We start from the raw sequence: 18,810 nt of genomic DNA, 5'->3' as shown, positions 1-18,810 counted from the left end.
CATGAATAGGTATAAATTCTGTGAACTCTAAATGACAAATAAATAAATAAGACTTAATGGCAATATAGAAGAGGACTAAAATATTTCCTTCAGCTATAAAAGCACTCAAGAGTTGGGCTCTTTGTTCAATTGTGCCTGAGGTTCAGGGTTTCATGTTGGCATTTCTGTCTTGAAGAGGAAAAATAGAAGAGCTGAGTGTCAGAAAATCAGGGTATTTGAAGAGAGAGAAAAAAGGAAAAAGCTTCAGAAGTGAAAAGAGGGTCACGCGATGAATCAAAAAACAGACTCAAGAGAGATGGAGAAATAATTAATAAGTGCATAAATAAAAAATACAGTGACACCAACACATACTTGCATTTTTAATTCTTCATTGGAAAACAAATGCAGATAATGGAGGTTTTCCAATTGTGACAACATAAATCTGACAGAGTAAAGGGTTAATCAACATTGGGATCCCCTTTTCAGATGATTTTGTATTGACACTATACATATACATATATACACAGAATATTTCTGTGTGTTTTTGATATTTACACATCAATGCTGTAATAAACATTAACACATATTATGAATGTAAATATCAGATACTGTAAACAAAGACAAGCATATCATCCCCTCACAGTCTTTTGGCATATAAATACCATCACATTCATTTTATAGTAGAAATTTTTTCTTCCTTTGTCTTATAACACAAAGCATGTACACACTTTATATCCGTGTCAGTTTGTAATAATCATTTTTTTAATTCTTTCACCAATTATAATTCCATTTTCTTCAGAAAATCTTAAATATGTTTGTTTTTAAACTTCAGAGGTTTTTCTCACTTTAAAAGTTTTTGAATTCAAAGCAGAGGCAATGCTATAACACACTTGAAATAAACAAGTATTTTGTGTTGCTTCTTTAAAAATACAAGCCGTGATTTAAGTGCATGCATGCTTAAGAGGATGTGTACAAACCATGCGCCTCTTCCCATCAGTGCTCATTGAGGCAAAGGTGGAAACACGTGTATTTGGCATCTCTCATTATGTGGACGCTTTTTCAAGTGACTACAACGTACAGTAAGTGCAGGGTTTTGTTTTTTTTTTATGAACAGTGAGCAAGCTTGCAGAAAAGTGCAATTCTACCATAGTACCATAAAAACAATGTGGCCACCCAGGATGTGCATGTGTCAATACAGTTATAGCTTGCAAATCAAAAACCTCTGATGCATGAACATGTTCAAGTACAGCTCAGGAATAAAAAATAAAACTGACAGATATTTTCGCTTCAGTAGCAATACTGGAGTCATCAAATCATTTGAAATAACACCTGAATGATTTTTTTTTTTTTTTCCTCCAATGCATACGAAAACCATATTGAAACAATTTTCAGTTGCAACCTTTGTGCATAATTAATGATGGAAGTCCATGTATGTCCAGGGTTTTTAATCCATTAGCAGTCAGTCCAGTTACAATTCCTACTCCTGTCAGGTGAAGTGAGTTCCTTCTTTAAAAACAGACACTAAAATGTTTTTAAAGCATCAGTTTCCCCACCGTATTTTCTTAAAAACGTCCTCTGTGCTTGTAGAGTTCTGATGAAAAGTGTGCGAAGATATTAAAAGACAAAAATAGGAATTGGGGTCTTCTGACTTAAGTCAATGAATTATTGTTGTCCCGCAGCCCAAAATAAACACCTTTCCTACTCAACATCTGCGAAGTATGATTAATGGCCTCGTAGATCAGTTCACATGTCCTCTAGGCCAGCCATAAGCAGTAATCAGGACACACGGAGTTCTCCCTATGTAGGATTTGGCAGCAGCTTCAGAGCTTCAGACAGACTGTTGCAGTTTTGCGTGCGTTTCCACAGAATCAAACAGTGAAGAAAACACGTTCCTAGGTTGCTGCAGTCCAAAATTCCCAGTCAATGTAAAAAAAAAAAATGTCATGGAACATTTAACCACCCACATCAAGCAGGCCTACCTCACCCCACACTGCAGATAATGCTTCTTCGCCTCTGGCCAGGTCTGCTTGAGCAGAACACGTGAATACCACTTTGGATGCAATCCTGAGGGTTTGCGGACCAGACAGATGAGGAAAATTAAACACGCCATGATGCAGCTCGTGTTCCATCAAGACGTCTTCTCAAACCACTGAAAGGGAAATAATGAGCAGGTAAGTTCTTTCCTGTAATGACTGCAAGATCTTAAGAATAGGGTTGGGCACATTATAGGTTTTTCTTATTGCCAAAAAATCCCATAAAAGAACCCCCAAAAAACAATGGTCTAAACCTGCTAACAAGTATTGGCTGATAGTGCTTATTTATCTGTGCTATAGAGCTCAACTGTTCTTAAGACTAAGAAAAAAAAACAAAAACAAAAAAAAAAACACATCAATGAGCCACAACATTTAACTGGGCGACATGTTCACCCTGAACATGAATAAACTACAATGGCTATCACTGTAGTTTATTTTAAGTAGATCCTACATACGTCATGCTGCCATAAATACTCCCTAGTGTGCCAAATGTTTATTAATCCACTGCTGAAAGTAGTCCCCTACAAATAATCTCCTGTTTACTACTGCTTGAGTAACTACAGGTGTCCGGCAGGGAAGTATTTTTGTTGAAATTTAAACTACATACTTATGACCTCTTAACACTTATATTAAGAACAAACAGCTTGGCACCACAGACAGAGTTGGAAAGTTTTGAAAGTATTGAGAAACAGACACATTGTTGATTTTTTTTAGCTGAAATGTAGAGCTCTTTATTCTACCCATACATGTGTATACAACATGCACTGGACTATCCACATTCATGCAATTCTTCACTGCTATCAACTGTTAGGCCTTAATTTCATTTATTGGTTATTTGCATCACCAGGAGCTGGTAGATAAAAACAAACACAACCTTAGAAATGCACTTTAAAAAAAAAAAAAAAGAAATAAAGAAAGGTACCGCTCTCAGATGGATAGCAAGATGCTATGTGCTTCTCTGGGACGTAGTGATGTGCGTGACTCCGCCTGCGACAGTCCTGCCTCCACCAGCAACTAAATAAGAAAAGACTTGAGTACTGAAAAACATTCTGGCATCAAGTTCATCACTTGATTCCTTCCATGAAAAATGTACCGGCCTCATATTGTTATGTCTGTTATCCTAGACACAGTTTGATATAAGAAGAAAATATAACAAAATGTGCTTATTACTTACTGTAAAAGTGTACACAACACCATGATCAGAACACACCCAATAACACACAACACCAGCACTGTGGCAACAGTCTGTTGTCTGTGATTAGTTGCTACTACAGCGAGCAGGTCTGCATGCTCACACCTCATCCCGACGAAGCCTGGATGGCACCTGAAATATGGAGTCAAATTATAAAAACTCAAATCAAAGTGTTTTTGGCCAACAGGTGAATACCAATACCTCCAGATGTTGATAACTAATCTGTGTCTAATCATGTTGATGTCATGCACCTGAGAAATGCTAAAACTGCTACAATCTAAGAGCACATTTTTCCCGTAGATTTTAAAATTAAAAAGACCCACAGGGCTGTGCAGTCCAGTGGAAAATAAAGTACTTATAATATGAAAACAGTCAGTACATTTTACATTTTCACATTAGGGGAAGGTTGGGGTTTTTCTGTCCACTTAGATTAAAGCATCTCCTAAAGCAGCATCAAACTGCATGCAAGTTTCCTCTCACAATCACCACAACTTCAGCTTTCTCGCACAAGTTTTCTAATGGCTTTAGATCTTATTTCACTAATGTTTCTTTTAAAAAGGATGACAATATTTTGTTCCAACATAAAGTAAATTTCAGAACTTTAAACTACCAATCAGACCACACTGCAAAATGAAGCTCAAAGTGCTTTAAATGACCAAAATAGAAGAGTGCTTTCAATTGCACATATATTCCCAGGTAAAGTGTATGTGAAAGGTTGTAATTACTATGACTGCACTCTCACAAAACTGTGTATCTCATTTCATTTTGAGCGTAGTTTCAGCTATATTAGGTGATTTTAAAGTTTATGCTTCCATTCCTAAACATCAGATTCAGAGAGAAAACTGAACAATGAATGTACAAAGGACAGAATTTAATATTGAGCGAAGTGTGGACTTACACACACGCAGGCGTCTCCTCTAATATCAGGAAGCGGCAGGTGCCGTGGAAGCAGAAATGGCGGTGCGAGTCTGGACAGTCATCGAAATGAGACCGAACAGCTGCAGCCACGAACTCTGTGAAGATGTACCACGAGACATCATTGACATTGTGAGAGAGACATTTATGTAAGAAAAGTTTGAAAATTTAGGACCGTGTTTCTGCTTTTTCTCACACCCCTTGAAACCAATGCAGAATTACATTTGTGAATTACAGTATTAAATTTAATTCAACTGCCCTTAGTCAGCGTACAGAACATGACACAGGTGAATATCATAAATCTAAAAATAGCCTTAATCTCGCAGAGACCTGAAACAACAACATGTTCTAAATCCTAAAGCTGACACCCACGCCACCAATGGTAGACTGAAGCCTTTTGTTCGCAGTTGCGTGTGGATGTGTGATGGCTTATATCTCTCATTGTACCTGGGAGGGGCAATTAGAGTCAAGAAAAGTCGAAGAAAACTCCCGGTGAGAGACGACAAACAAAAACCTCTGTCCATCAACCTGCATTAGGACTCAGGAGAGCGCACATCCCTGCAGGAACCCTTATTCTTTAGCAGAATTTAAGGCCTTTATTGTAGCTTACTTTTTTTTTTTTAAGCAACTATATTAGTTTTCACTCTGACAAACAAAATAGCAGACCAAAAATATCAGATTCAATGAACCAACCAGACAAACTGGGACATTTGTTTGTTTTTTTTTTTAACACACAAGCTGTACAGTCAGACAAATTCCTACATAACTGACTCAAACAGACGTCAGTGTTCCACAAGCAGCCGAAACAGATGCCACAGTGTGGCATTCAGGGTGGGAAGAGCATGAACATCCAGACAGATAGCTGCACAACAGCCTTCGTCACACACTCCATTCCAAAGGTAAATGGGCTTTTGGATTGCAGCCTACATGTATTGTCTCCTTCTTTCAGACTCTGTGAAAGCCCTCTGTTGTCCCTGAGGCATCTGCCTACCAACCCCTCTCTCATTCCATGTGATTTTGGCAGTGGAATGAGAACATTGAGACAGAAACCAGCCTTTAGGGCGAGTAAGGTGCTTTTCACATAATAACCTAATACTGTAGGTGCAGCTTTTGTGAAACTGCTGAATATACTGCTCATAATCTTTAATTTACCACAACTGCTGCCCTCACTCACGCTAAGAGGATCAATTATCAGTGCGCGCCACACTGTCTGCATAATGTTGATGCACTGCAGCTCAGTGGGAAGCTTTACAGTGTTGAGAACTCCTGCTGTGGAGGCAACGCTGCAGTGAGAGTGTATCAAGGGCTGCAATGAGGACAATTGGCACATTTCATCTGAAATGCAGTGACAATGACCTTGAACTCTTCCCTGCATCTTGGCACAACTACACTAAAACTTACTTTTAACTGGGGGTATGCTGGTGGTAGTAGTTGCAATAGTTGTGGTGGTGGTTCTTCTGCTGCTGACTGTTGCAGAGCTGCTTGTCGAGGTGTTTGGAGCTGCAGATGAATTTGTAGCGATGGAAATGCCAGCGTCAATAATTGTTGAATTGGTCTGCCCTGTTTCAAATGTAAAGAGGGAATCTGCACAGAGGAAAATAAAACAGCTGTTAACACATCATACAGTCTGATGTGTAGAATCATAGGAATAACTACAAATCCCTACAGTAGTATAATATCAGATAAAGAGCTCCTAGTGTGGAAGGAGCACTACAGAGACGGAAGACATTTGGCTGGACAATGAGCTTGAACTGTCCCCTACATCTTCACCATCTTAATATGACTGTGCTCAGACTTACTTTTAACCGTAGGGATGTCAGTTGTAGTTGTCGTGGTGCTTGCGCTGCTGGTTGTTGCAGAGCTGCTTGTGGAGGTATTTGGAGCAGCCGTGGAGTTTGTATCAATTGAAATACGAGCTTCAATAATTGTTGAATTGCTCGGCCCTGCTCCAAATGTAAAGAGGGAACCTGCAGAGAGGAAAACAAACATCTGTTAGAATTTGATACAGTCCTGATGTGAAAAATTATAGGAAGAACAAAAAATCCCTGCAGGAATATAATAACAGAAATACCAAAAAGTTCACTGTAAACTCACCATTGAGTACCACAGACATACTAAAAGTACCTATAGGAATATAAAAAATATATATTACTGTATTGTGATTCCCCCACCCACACCCACACCCCCACCCCAAGACACCAGGATATGCCACATTAGAATATGTGACACCAAGTGTCACATATCCTACTATAAGATGAACAACCTGATGGTTAAACCCAGCAAATCTGCTGCTGTGCTGCTATGATCATGTGACCTGGTCTTCAATGTAATATCGATGCTTCATTGAGTAACTGGTACCCAACAATAGTAACAGGGTCAAGCATCCACTAAAAGGATGAAACCAAAGGCTCTATAAATACACAAGGTCCTGTGAAGACACGCAATCTCAACTAGATACTGATCCAGCTGAAAAACACAGCCAGAGGAACCACCATAAAAACATATAGCACATAAATCCATCAAAATAATACATCCACTTTATATAAATTCATTGAATAACTTACTAAAGGCATACTGTTTCCACCATAGAGGAAAAAATCATTAAGCTCATTAAGGATAATGCAACCATAAAATCAATAGAGTAGCACAGAGAAGTAGGAGTATTGTAGTGACCCATGGTAAGTCGTAATGTAATCTACTGAATTCATATTAAATAATATCCAATCATCAGTGAACAGTACTGAGGGGTGTCATCTCACATCCAACTGTATTAACTTTAATCTTTAATTTCTACATTTATCTAAACCTAAACTGACAAGTCAAGATCAGATTTACTAATTTCCCCTGCAATGGGCTACTCACCGCTTATAAGAAAAATTGTATCCCAGAAAATCCGCGTCATTCTGACGATTTGAAGCCTAAACTGTAGAAACCTGAAGAGCAGCTTCAGTGAATTGCGGGCGTGTGTTAAGAAACCACATTAGTCATAAGTGTTGCAGACTCCTGGGCGAGCGGCAGCGAGCAGCAGCGACCATCAGCACGGGAAAATGCATTCAATCACACAGCAGGTCTGTAGACAAATGTGTGATCAACTGATAGTTGAGATGCTGTGGTACAAAAAAAAAGTCACTTTACTCGTGTTTTCTTTCTTCTTTCCTCTTCTCCTGCAGGATGAGCGAGCGTCTAACTTCACTGTGTTCAATTGAGGAAACTCGTGTAATCCTGTCAGAGGCTGACCAATTAGAGACAGAGAGGGAGGGGGAGGAGGAGGCATCGTCTCATTATGACCTCAATATGACACTTCTTCTTTTTTCTTTTCTTTCTTCACTCATGCATTTGATTTAATCCTAAACAAAGTGTGTGTCCTGCTCCATAATCCTTTTTTTTTTTTTTTAGCCATTTGCTGGACAAGTGGATTATTATCAATAATATATATTTAAATTAAAATGACATGTAAAATGTACAGGAGCGCACATAAGAGTCTATGAAACATCTAGAAAAAAAGGTATTTTAAATAAATAAATATTTTAAGATAAAGTTTCATTTCATGGAAATTAAATTACACTTTTTGTTTTACTTTTTTTTCATTTAGCCTTTATTTGACATGTTAGTATTTTTATGTTGTAAAGATTGTGATTTCTAATTTTGAGCCTATATGAATAAAACTGAGATAATGTCTTCTCCTGAAAACAGATTTATCAGATTCACTGGGTTCTAAAATTAACAAAAGTTCTTTTTTCTTTTTCTTTTTTTTCTTGTTTGTTTGTTTTGCTTTAAAGCAGTCCGACCTAAGAAGAGCTTTTCTGGTCCGTCTGTTCATTCATCTGTCAAACTGTTTGGTCCAGAATGAGATATCTTGACAAAAGTTGGCCAGATTCCCATGGAATTTGTTGTGGATATTCATGAGCTCCAAAGGACCATCTCAGTGCCACTCACTGCCACTGTGCCCCATATCAGGTTCAGAAAAGCTGCCAAACTTTCCTGGAAAGTGCAGCAGTGAAGTGTTTCGGATACAATCAAGCCGTTCCCAAACTGACTGGGAAACTGTGCACTCTGTGTTTCCTTTACACTTCCTTTCAGCAGTAGCTGAAAATGATTTTCATCCCAATAATCCAAAATGTGTCTCTTATCTGTCACTCCACTGATTTAAGAGAGGAAAATATCCCCTCATGGTATATATTCAGATTAAACAGTTATTTACTTCATTTCCTTTTAAACACTCAGATGACAGTAATTTGTTGTTATTTTTCTGTAAAAATGAAAATAAAAAGTGTCAGGGTGGATGTGACTGAAATCATTTCACAGTCATCTGAAGCTCAAAATGCAACAGAAACTTCTGTTTGATCCTTTTAATAATGATGCACCCTCTTTAATAATATATGTAATCATACACCAATTTCTTTTATTTCACCATCAAACTTTTATACTTCTGGTCACTGATCTGTCTCACACTGTGACCAGAAGTGGAAATAAAAGAACAGATTAACATGTTGTAGCAGCCTGCAACATTTCAAACCAGCACCATCTGCTGGACAAGAACAGTTACTTTGCTAAGAACACGTTTCCATGAAGCTCAATAATTATAGTAATGATAACAATAAATAACAACAAATACAAAAATTATTTAAAAAAATTGTGTTGACCTTGAGTAGAAGCAAGACTGGAGGTGAAGCAGGCCCCTAAAGCTTCAGATTCACTGCATTCCACTCGGCTTTGATCATTTGATTAACCGCAAATATGTTGAGGAATCTGCACAATTTTAGTACAATATCAACAAAAGCAGGTCCTGCATTATTGTCTATTAGCCCAGACTTAACATCTTAACTGTTCTAGTTTACGATGTGCATACATGGTGCATTTTCCTAAATTAAGTCATATTTAAACACATTACTATAAACTGATATCACATGCACACAAACACACTTTACACAGTATGACAAACTCAATTAGAAACTCCAAAACCTACAGCTGTAGGGGCATTCATTATGACGAGATTGTAGCCATACTGAAGAGTTCCTCCAGTGGCTGCTGAAGCAACCATTAGCACCAGTATCAGAGAGATGCCCTGTTGATGGAAATAGACAGACAGACATCTTGGGGCCAGGTAGTATTACTCCAGCTTAGGAGTAGTACTGCTTGGTACATACATAATGCATAGTGGATGCTTGTTGTTAGGGTATGTGATATGCCAGTGGTGCCTGTACTTAAAACAGTATTTTTTAATGCATTTATTTATTTAAAAAACTGTCTGTTGGACTAAAACATAATAATGAAAAATGAACATAGGCATATATGAATTTGAATATCTCACATGAGAGATAAAGGTGCTTAAACGACGCATTTCATTGTTATTTTCATGAAATACACACTGATGGAGATCTAGAAGATAACAGTTGTATTTCATGAAAATAAGCCTGAACCACAAGAGCGGTGTGCAGCTGATTTATTCATGTTTAAGATTTCCTTCATTTAGTTATTTATGAAGTGAAATCCGACGTGTCAGCGCCCACCTGCCTACCTGAACATCCACTCCCTCTGTGGTAGATGGAAAACCTCACTAACCTGACTGCGCATGCGTTGTTGTTCTTAATTACTTACTGAAAACAGTACGTGTCATTGGTTCTTATCACACTCTTACCTTCCAGTGTAGCGCAGAGCAGTTTCTCCCTCGTTAAATCATTTGTTATGGCAGGAGTCCTGGTAAGACATCAGCTCAATATTTGACAACTTGTGCGTAACCTGCTGATTGCGCAACTGCAGCCAATCATAAGAGGCCTAACTGCTTCTCACGCGCGCTGCAGGCGCGTGTTCGAACTTGTGCTGTTGCGGATCGTCCGGAGGTGGGCTGGCCTGTGCGGCTCTCTGCTGTCGGACTTCATCAAGTCACTTTTTTACCTTTTTACCACCACAATTCGATTAACAATGTCGCACTCGGGTGCTCAGAAGGTAAATTAGACGATCAAACCTTTCAATAAGTAATCTATTGTAGAGTTGAATTCCCTTGTTTGATTTGTTGACTCCGGTAGCATCATGCAGGAAATTCTTGAAGAAAATCTGAATCTGGTGACTGTGTAGTTCCTATAAGTTACACTGCCATTTGAAGATCTTTTGTTTTTTAATGTGATTTTACACGTGATCTTAGCAACAAAGCAACTTTAAAGACCTATGCCCAACGACAAAACATGCAGACCAAACAGGCAATGTTTAGTGTGTCATATTGTCATATATTGCAGGTGCAACTGTCTCATTTGAAACAGACAATAGATTTACAATGAACAAAGAAACAAGAAACAATATTTATGATTTTACAGTACATAAGCAAATGAACAAGTTCTTAAGCAGATGTTTTTGTATATGATGTAATGTAAAGTACATGCCTGTCTGTGTATTTGCATCAACAGGGCAGCTCTCTGATACTGGTGCTAATGGTTGCTTCTGCAGCCATTGGAGGAACTCTTCAGTATGGCTTCAACCTCGCCATAATGAATGCCCCAACAATTGTAGGTTTTTTATGTTTCTAATTAAATCCCATTAAATCCTACCTCCATGAATGGTATAATATTCGGGTTTTATTAATATTGTTTTAGAGAAGTGTTGATTCAAATGTATGATGATTTTGGAGGATGTAGTTTGTGGTGCAGTTGAATTGGACTGTGTTATGCTGACAAGTGTTTCTATTTTTTGGTCCACTCGATTTATATTAATGAAGGCAGGATCAATAACAGAAACATCCCTCTGCATGATGTAATACAGTTCAATGGCACCACAAACTACATCCTCCAAAAATGATCATACAGTTGTATTAGAGTTGAAAAGTTATTTGTCGGCGTACCTAATAAACTGCCAGCGGAGTGTACACTAAGACTGGCATTGTGGTAAATGAATACCATATGTGTCTATATCTCTATATATGTGTTTTGTGTTCCCTGCACGAGCTGCACAGACCAGCATCAGTATTATTTCATATTTGGGTCACAGTTTTGGCACAAACAAGAATTAGGCTACTTGTGTCAGTGATTAGTCATTCTCACTGTAACATATCCAGTTAGATTGTGCTGTGGAAACCTATTCTGGATGCAGGATCTTTCCTCAGTGTTCAATGAAACCAACAGCAGCTTCACTGACAAATAAAGAGCACAAACTTCCACCAACAACATACAATCCTGCACCTTGCCAAAAGAAGCAGATATTTTATTCTGATCATTCAGAATGATAGTGAAAATGATTTGTTAATGCTGCAGATCAAGCCTCTCTTTCTGTTAATAGAATAAATTTATCAATAAATCATTATATTAAAATCGCCAAACGGTAGAGATCACAGTGTGCGTCACCACCAAGATGTAAACAGACTAAGAAGGTAATAAAAAAACTCCTCTAGCAGAGCTAATCATTGTCAATTTCAACTGCTACTCTGTTTGGCTGTGAGTGCGCATTTAGTGACCTTGTCCTTTCTCACAGTTCATTCAAACCTTCATCAATGAGACATTCCTCGAGCGCTGGGACATCCAGTTGGAGGACTACCAGGTGACGCTGGTCTGGACAATCATTGTCTCCATCTTCTCATTAGGGGGCTTTGCCGGGGCTCTTATCGCAGGACCTATGACCATACGCTTCGGAAGGTAATATAACACATTTTCATTGCAGCATGCAGAGAGGCAATGATCAACTCATTGATGCACACATGTATAAATGAATATATAGATTGTTCATTTACTTTCCTCTATCGCATGTATACACGCACCTGACCCTTTAGTGAATTGAGTTTTTGATCATTTACTGTTCTGGCTCTCAGAACAAAGCAAATAAGGGAAGACACATGGATGTAACTAAAACAAATGAGTTTTATTTAACAGATATCAGTTTTTACTTAACTAAGATAACAAATATGGCAATTTCAACAAATAAGACTGGCAGGTGGAACTCGCAGATATGCAGAAAACAATGCTAGAACACCTTTTTTTAAAGGATCATTCTGTTTTTGTTCTACTTTTTTCTTATTGTCAACAAATCCCCCCAAAAAAGACTAAAACCAATTATTTGTTTGTTCATCTCTCAAGACTTTCTGACTTCCTTTACGCTGTGTTTGTTCCACTGGTACCTAATGAAGATGTAAATCTTTAAAAACAGGTCACAAATACAATGTTTCATTTATTTAAAAAGGCTAAGTCATTTCCCGAAACAGCTGGGTACTGCAGTTTTTAGCTAAAGTTACTGTGACAGGAATAAAATAGTGCATTTGCTGGGGCTATTTTCAGTGGTGGATCAATACACAGTTGTTGCTCTAGTGAGTATTATGGCAGCAGGACTGTGTGTGTGGGACACGGTGACTTCTATTGGTGTTTTTAATAGTTGTTGGAGAACAATGGAGCTCATGGCCTGACATGAGGTCGTTCACTCTGTATTTCTTTAAACTTTATTGATCACTAAAAGTTTTTGGCAATCTGTTAATTTTGTTCTATTTCCCCTTCAAAAGGAAGAAATGTCTGCTGTTGAACAACATTTTCCTCATGAGTGGTTCACTCTTAGCTTTGACGAGCAGAGCTGCCAAGTCTTTTGAAATGATCATTATCTCACGGGTCCTTGTTGGAATAAATGCTGGTATGTTTGTTATGTCAGTAGATATACTTCATGTGTTTTCCCTCTGACACTAAATTAAACATTAAACTCTGATTTACTCCTTAAATTATATATTGATCCTGCCTTCAGCAGACTGAATAGAACTGAACTAAACTGAGACATTTAAGCAACAATAGAGACATGGAAACATAAAAGGTAAAGACACTGTTTGTTTTGCAGGAATCAGCATGAATGTGCAACCCATGTACTTTGGAGAGAGTGCGCCAAAGCACTTACGGGGGGCTATCTCATTGTCATCAGCTGTTTTTACAGCATTTGGTGTAGTGTTAGGACAAGTGGTCGGACTCAGGTATGAGCTGTATGAAATAAAAATGTGTGCCGCAGGTTTCAAAGATATCTACAGTAACACTCTGGTTCTTTTATTTATAGAGAGATTTTGGGCAGTGAACCGTGTTGGCAATACCTTCTTGCCAGTAACGCGATTCCTGGCGTCATTCAGCTGCTGACCCTGCCGTGGTTCCCAGAAAGCCCCAGATACCTCCTCATTGACAGGGGGGACAAAGAGGCTTGTATTAACGGTAGGTACTGTGATATGTCGACCAATTTTAATGTACTTGTACTTTACTTGAGTATTTCCATTTTATCCACTGCTCAACATCTCAGAGAGAAATAATGTACATTTTATCTTTCTTCCACCACCATCAAACTAGCAAAAATAACAAGAAATATTTCTTATATATATATGAAAAAATTGTGAAATAATATGTTACAACAGAACGTTCTCAGGTTGTAAAGTTGTGGTTTTCGTCCTGGTCAGCTCTGAGACGTCTGCGTGGCTGTGAGGTCCTGGGCAGCGAGCTCGATGAGATTCTGCAGGAACAGGCTGAAACCAAAGGCATGAGGCCCAGCCGACCCTGGGAGCTCTTTACTGACCGCTCTGTTCGCTGGCAGCTCATCACCGTCATGATCATCAGCAGTGCCATGCAGCTCTGTGGCAATGACTCTGTAAGAAGAACAGGCAGTAATGTCACAATCAGAGAGATTTTTTACAGTATATGTTGTGTTTCTGAAGCTGTTGAGGGGTCTCTCTATTGAAAATAATCGTATGTAACCCAGGAGGATCGGTGTTACTGATATTGCTCTACAGTAACAGTATCAGATGTTCTTTTGGCCACAGTTTCCTCCTGCTACATCCAACAGTTGATTAGAAATTTGAGATGACCCATCAGCGGCTTGCGTCGTGTCTGGATTTCTTTACGTTCCTGCAGGTCATATTAATAATGCATACTGGTGATGGAGCATCATGCCTCGCTATGATAGACAGTAAATGATGTGTACAGACTGTTTAATGATTTAAATGTGCAGTATGAACTACAGGACTAAAGGGCTCCGTCATTTATTAATATTGACATTTTTACTATGTATAAGCATTCATAACACATCTAGACTGATTTTCAGAGCTGCATCAAGTTGCCCTCTCATCAGAAAACGCTGACCAAATACCCGCGTGTTTCAAGGCTTTTAACCACATGCTTGGCAGGTTTAGAGAGGGGGCTGGGTATTAACACAATTACTCTGTGTACAAAATGCTTAATCAGCTTAGCAACAGTTGAAATACTTGTGATGATGCTCTGCAGTTCTCTCATGTCTCCTTATGTTCTTTTTCTTCCAGATTTACTTCTATGCATCATATGTGTTTAAAGAGGCTGGAATAGCTGATAATAAAATCCAGTATGTCACAATTGGCACCGGAACATGTGAATTCACGGCCTGTATAATGTGTGTAAGTATCCATCGTTAAAGCACACTTTATGTAACCAGCTGGAGGCAAAGGGAGCCATGTGTTTGCATTCTTCTGAAAGATTCAAAGCAGACTGATGACATAGTTTCTGCGTAAGATCAGCGCCGTGCACCGTGTATTTCTTTGTCTCTATAGAACACTTTGGCATATGACACTACATTAACATGATATGATGAACTTTATGTCAGAGGAATAGTTCAACATTTTGGAAAACATCCTTATTCACTTTCTTGCCAAGACTCTATGGTAAATATGAAGCTACAGGCAGGAGATGCTTCACTTAGCTCAGCATAAAGACTAGAAACACGGCCTGATATAGATATTTTAATATTTTTCAGAACCTACTGATCGAGCGCAAAGGTCGGAGGTTCATGCTGATGGGAGGGTTCATCCTCATGACCGTCTGGGCTGTTGTCTTCACAATCGCTCTTTCGTTTGAGGTATTAAACACGCTTAAATGACCTATACACTTAACTTTTCCAAATACAAGTTAACAATGAAAATGTATCAACGTTGGGGATAATTATGTGAGTTGTCTGTGATGAGCATTTAGTAATTACTGAGTAGATATGGTGGCACTGTCTGGTTAAGGATAGAGATCAGTTTTTGAAAATTATTCATTTTGACCAAATCGAGAACTACAACATGAGTCTGACATGAGGTACACTGGGTAAACATTACAGAAGCTCACAGTCACAAATAAAAGAAAGCCTAAAAATCAGAAAACAAGTTTTATCACTACTTCATTTTAGTTTCGCGTTTACTGCACATGTTCGCGGAAACACAGTGCTGCTGTATAAAGGAATACACCCAGTGTGAGAACAGTGATGTGATGTTGGCTGGTCATCTCACTCATTCAGTCAGTCAGTCCACTAGGAGGCATCCTGAGCCAACACTCAGGCATTAGTTGATGTTTAGGGGCAAAATACTTCATGGACTCAGAACAGAGCTGAAGGGAAGATAATTTCACCAATCTATGAGATATAAAAGTGGCAGAATGTCTGATCTGGTTTATTTTCTTTTTGTTTGTGAGTTGTTCACTGTGGATATTTTACTTTCGTCCCCACGTGCAAACAGCATTATATATCCTGGATGCCATACTTGAGCATGGCCTGCATCTTCACCTACATTCTCAGCTTTGGCATGGGACCAGGTCAGTGTAATATTGTTATCAGGATTTTACACCAGAAAGACTCACTCAAAAAAATGTTTCAAGATAAATCGTGAAATGAAAATAAACACAGTCAAGAGTGACCAGTTTAATCTTGAACTTAATATGTACACAATTAATTCCATTCTTCGTATTTTGGTGACTTATATCAACACAATCATGACTGTTTCTCATTCCTCACCAAGTACTAACTCTACAGTAAACTATTTAAATTCTAAATATAACTAAATGCCAAATATATCACAAGCTAACAGAAACTTGGACGTTGAAGGTCATTTAGCATCTAAATGAGCTGTAAACGCAACTGCTCCCTGCCCATCACAACAGCTGTTTCCATTTACATAAAAACTCAAACTGGCTCCTCTGTGCACATTTCAGATGACATAGAGCAATACCTCAATACTACTAGGAATCATTATGGCCTGCTTTCCAGCCATTTTCAGTACAAATGAAGTGACTGTGCTGTGATATTTTATTACAATAATGTGTAAAATCACACATTTATAGCTTTTATAATGTTGATTATTATTGCTTGGATGAGAAATGAAGCAGCTTACTACTTAGTATTTAGGTTAGTGCTGTATGTACTGTCATGTTACTGTTTACAGTGTGACATATTTCATTCTTCAAGTTGTTAGCAGGTGTTCAGTAATATTTCTAACACTTATCAATATGTTTTATATTTATTTTCTCAGCTGGAGTGACTGGCGTTCTGCCCACTGAGATCTTCAATCAGACTGCTCGGCCCGCAGCCTACATGATCGCTGGCTCCATGATGTGGCTCAACCTTTTCATCATTGGAATGATCTTCCCATTTCTGGTGGTCAGTCCGTCAGTCCGTCCAACCGCACACCATTTTCCAACAAACATGTGCTAACAATAAACAAGCATATTTATGTATGAAGTGTTTTGTTCCGAAAATTATACCCACATTTTGGAACAAAGTGAGCATGTTTTGGATTCATTAGGATAACAGGCAGGAAAAAGCAACATAAAATACTTGTTAGAAATGTTTTCAGAGTCTCAATCTGAGGAAGTTATGAGGACTGTGTGGCAGGATGTGCATCGCTTCATCTTTGTTGATTTTGTTTCTAAGATATGGAAATTAAGTTAATGACTTACACCGAGACATACGATTAGACATTTTATTACACATGATTTAGATCATACCTCACGTCAGTCTGAAAGCGTTCCTTTGCGTTTCCCTCACAGAGCGAGCTGAGTGAGTACTGCTTCGTGCCTTTCGGAGCGGTCTGCATGTTGTCTGCGCTGTTTGTCGGCCTGTTTCTGCCGGAGACCAAGGGGAAGTCTCTGTCGGACATCACAAGTGAATTCCACAAGCTCAACTTCAAAGGCCAGGACAAAAAGTGTCCATCGCAAACTCAAGCTCAGTATCAGCTGGGTGAAGTGTGTCTTTCCACAGCCTTGTAGACAGACGTTTTCTCCTGAAACGTACAGTCGCATCTACTGTATGTCTCACTTTGACCTGACCTGCTTGAACTGGGAGAAGTCGTGTGCAGTCTGACAGTAATGGGGGAATGTTCACATTTATATTAGATCTACTATAACTCCTTTATCCGGAGTGTGTTTTCTATGGTCATTTAAAGGAATTACCTTCACGTGTGTACACTTATATTTTCTGCTACGCTGTGTACTGATTAACATGAAACGAAGCTAATGAAAACTACAGTATATTCAGCCAACTCTGTGGCAGAAAAGAAATCAGCTGCTAAATAGAAAGTGATTCAATAAATTGAAAAATAACTGGATGGTCTGCAGGAACACTTGTTCCCGCTTTGGCTGAAAAAACCTCTGAAAACACATCTGACATTTATTTATAAGGGTGTTTTCAGAATTAATGTAGAATGAAAGTGACCTTAGTAAATAAACAGCAATGAATTTTCTTAAGATATGTAACATATTTTCTTGTTTAAATTAGTTATTTGTAAGATTCGCTATTGCGTCATAGCTAATATTAGCATTAACAGCTGTTTAGTTACCAGTCTTTTCTTTCTAAGAGCTGTCTCCATCAGTGGAATGCAACCCTCTTGCTTTGCTTTTATTTCTATCACTTCTTTTCTTCTACTGACGTTAGCATGCTAACCAGTTAACCTAGGTCCGGTCGGCCCGTCTGGTCACTTTCTGAGACTGAGTGACTGTAAAGTCCAGTCTGCCCTGCCTCAGTATTCTAACTTCTTGTATTGTAAACACAATGATGGCTGAAACTCTTGGCAAGACTGGTAAGTAAACAGTTTAATGCTGATGGTGGCTTTTCAGCAAAGGCAAAACTTATAAGTAGTCCTTGCTTAAGTCTCCTGTTTGGGAGGTCAAAGGCCAGAATAAGCTGCACGCAGGTCTTTCTACAGGGTACTGCGCTTTTTCCTGTGTGGTCGATGCTGGACCTTCTCAATAAGAATGTATTTATATGAAAACAAAGACATGCAGTCAAGTTCACTTGCACCTTATTAAATACAAACTGTACATGCAGCATTGTGCATACCTCGTTCAGGTAAATGGTACTATGATGTTGAGCGTGAATTCTTTTGAATAAGACTGAAATTAGTGACCCACTGTTTGTACATGAATGGAAAATGTTTATGTTGACTATGAAAGTCATTATTGTTTGTTTTAATGATCTGAATCTAAGCAAATAAAGTATCTTACATTAACACCCTTTTTTCAGATTTAATTTTCCATGCATATCATCAAAATCTCCCTTTCAGATATAATACAATGAAATAACATCACACGGTGTGATATAACAAACAGGCAGGAAGCTTTTCATTATGTCTGAGACACACATGACTGAGCAAAACACTTAATTCATTGGACCAGTCATTTTAGATTCGTTACACCACAGTGTTTGCTTTGAGTTCAGGGAGGAAGTGGTATTGTGGTGTTTTTGGGGGTTTGGTTTTTTTAGCTTCACTTTACAGAATAAAACATGTTTAAAACATCAAAACTGTGACACGTAAGTCCTCTTACCTCAAAATGCATCAGAGAATCACAAAGAATCAAAATGTACCAAACATGAGACAGATTTTTGAGGAAACGTTTATAAAATGATGCACAAGACATGAAGACAAGAATAGTTTAATTTGATGTCATGAAGACATTAGAGCAGGGCGTCTTAGTTTGGGAT

General features: G+C 38.4%; 2 protein-coding genes across 3 annotated transcripts; one reads left to right on the top strand and one right to left on the bottom strand.

Annotated features, from left to right (window-relative positions):
* Window positions 1-346: 346 nt before the first annotated feature.
* tgfa (transforming growth factor, alpha) lies at window positions 347-7,545 on the bottom strand. 2 transcript variants are annotated; one of them, XM_056388125.1, is made up of 8 exons: window positions 6,982-7,545; window positions 6,214-6,243; window positions 5,919-6,086; window positions 5,521-5,703; window positions 4,103-4,217; window positions 3,187-3,336; window positions 2,935-3,026; window positions 347-2,128 (listed from the first exon to the last, which is right to left on the bottom strand). In XM_056388125.1, the coding sequence occupies exons 1-8, from the start codon at window positions 7,019-7,021 to the stop codon at window positions 2,121-2,123; spliced, it is 786 nt and encodes a 261-aa protein (XP_056244100.1). In that variant the 5' UTR covers window positions 7,022-7,545; the 3' UTR covers window positions 347-2,120. The 2 variants fall into 2 exon arrangements, with proteins under 2 accessions (XP_056244100.1, XP_056244108.1); XM_056388133.1 differs by lacking the exon at window positions 6,214-6,243.
* A 2,388-nt stretch (window positions 7,546-9,933) lies between these two features.
* Window positions 9,934-18,309, top strand: LOC130184499 (solute carrier family 2, facilitated glucose transporter member 11-like). Its single transcript, XM_056400444.1, has 12 exons — window positions 9,934-10,065; window positions 10,521-10,619; window positions 11,578-11,738; window positions 12,593-12,717; window positions 12,916-13,045; window positions 13,126-13,274; window positions 13,514-13,701; window positions 14,369-14,479; window positions 14,836-14,937; window positions 15,575-15,650; window positions 16,364-16,491; window positions 16,881-18,309. The coding sequence occupies exons 1-12, from the start codon at window positions 10,042-10,044 to the stop codon at window positions 17,097-17,099; spliced, it is 1,512 nt and encodes a 503-aa protein (XP_056256419.1). The 5' UTR covers window positions 9,934-10,041; the 3' UTR covers window positions 17,100-18,309.
* Window positions 18,310-18,810: the final 501 nt, after the last annotated feature.

Source organism: Seriola aureovittata, chromosome 2 (genome assembly GCF_021018895.1).
Source record: "Seriola aureovittata isolate HTS-2021-v1 ecotype China chromosome 2, ASM2101889v1, whole genome shotgun sequence".
Lineage (NCBI taxonomy): Eukaryota > Metazoa > Chordata > Actinopteri > Carangiformes > Carangidae > Seriola > Seriola aureovittata.
This window is presented reverse-complemented; position numbering and strand designations above follow the sequence as displayed.

Coding starts and splice junctions, on each gene's coding strand:
- tgfa (XM_056388125.1), bottom strand. CDS start 7,021: ATGACGCGGATTTTCTGGGATACAATTTTTCTTATAAGCG. Junction 6,244..6,981: donor TACAATTTTTCTTATAAGCG/GTGAGTAGCCCA, acceptor ATATTCCTATAG/GTACTTTTAGTATGTCTGTG. Junction 3,027..3,186: donor GTGTTGTGTACACTTTTACA/GTAAGTAATAAG, acceptor TTTCTTATTTAG/TTGCTGGTGGAGGCAGGACT.
- LOC130184499 (XM_056400444.1), top strand. CDS start 10,042: ATGTCGCACTCGGGTGCTCAGAAG. Junction 13,702..14,368: donor AGCTCTGTGGCAATGACTCT/GTAAGAAGAACA, acceptor TTTTTCTTCCAG/ATTTACTTCTATGCATCATA. Junction 16,492..16,880: donor TGATCTTCCCATTTCTGGTG/GTCAGTCCGTCA, acceptor TTTCCCTCACAG/AGCGAGCTGAGTGAGTACTG.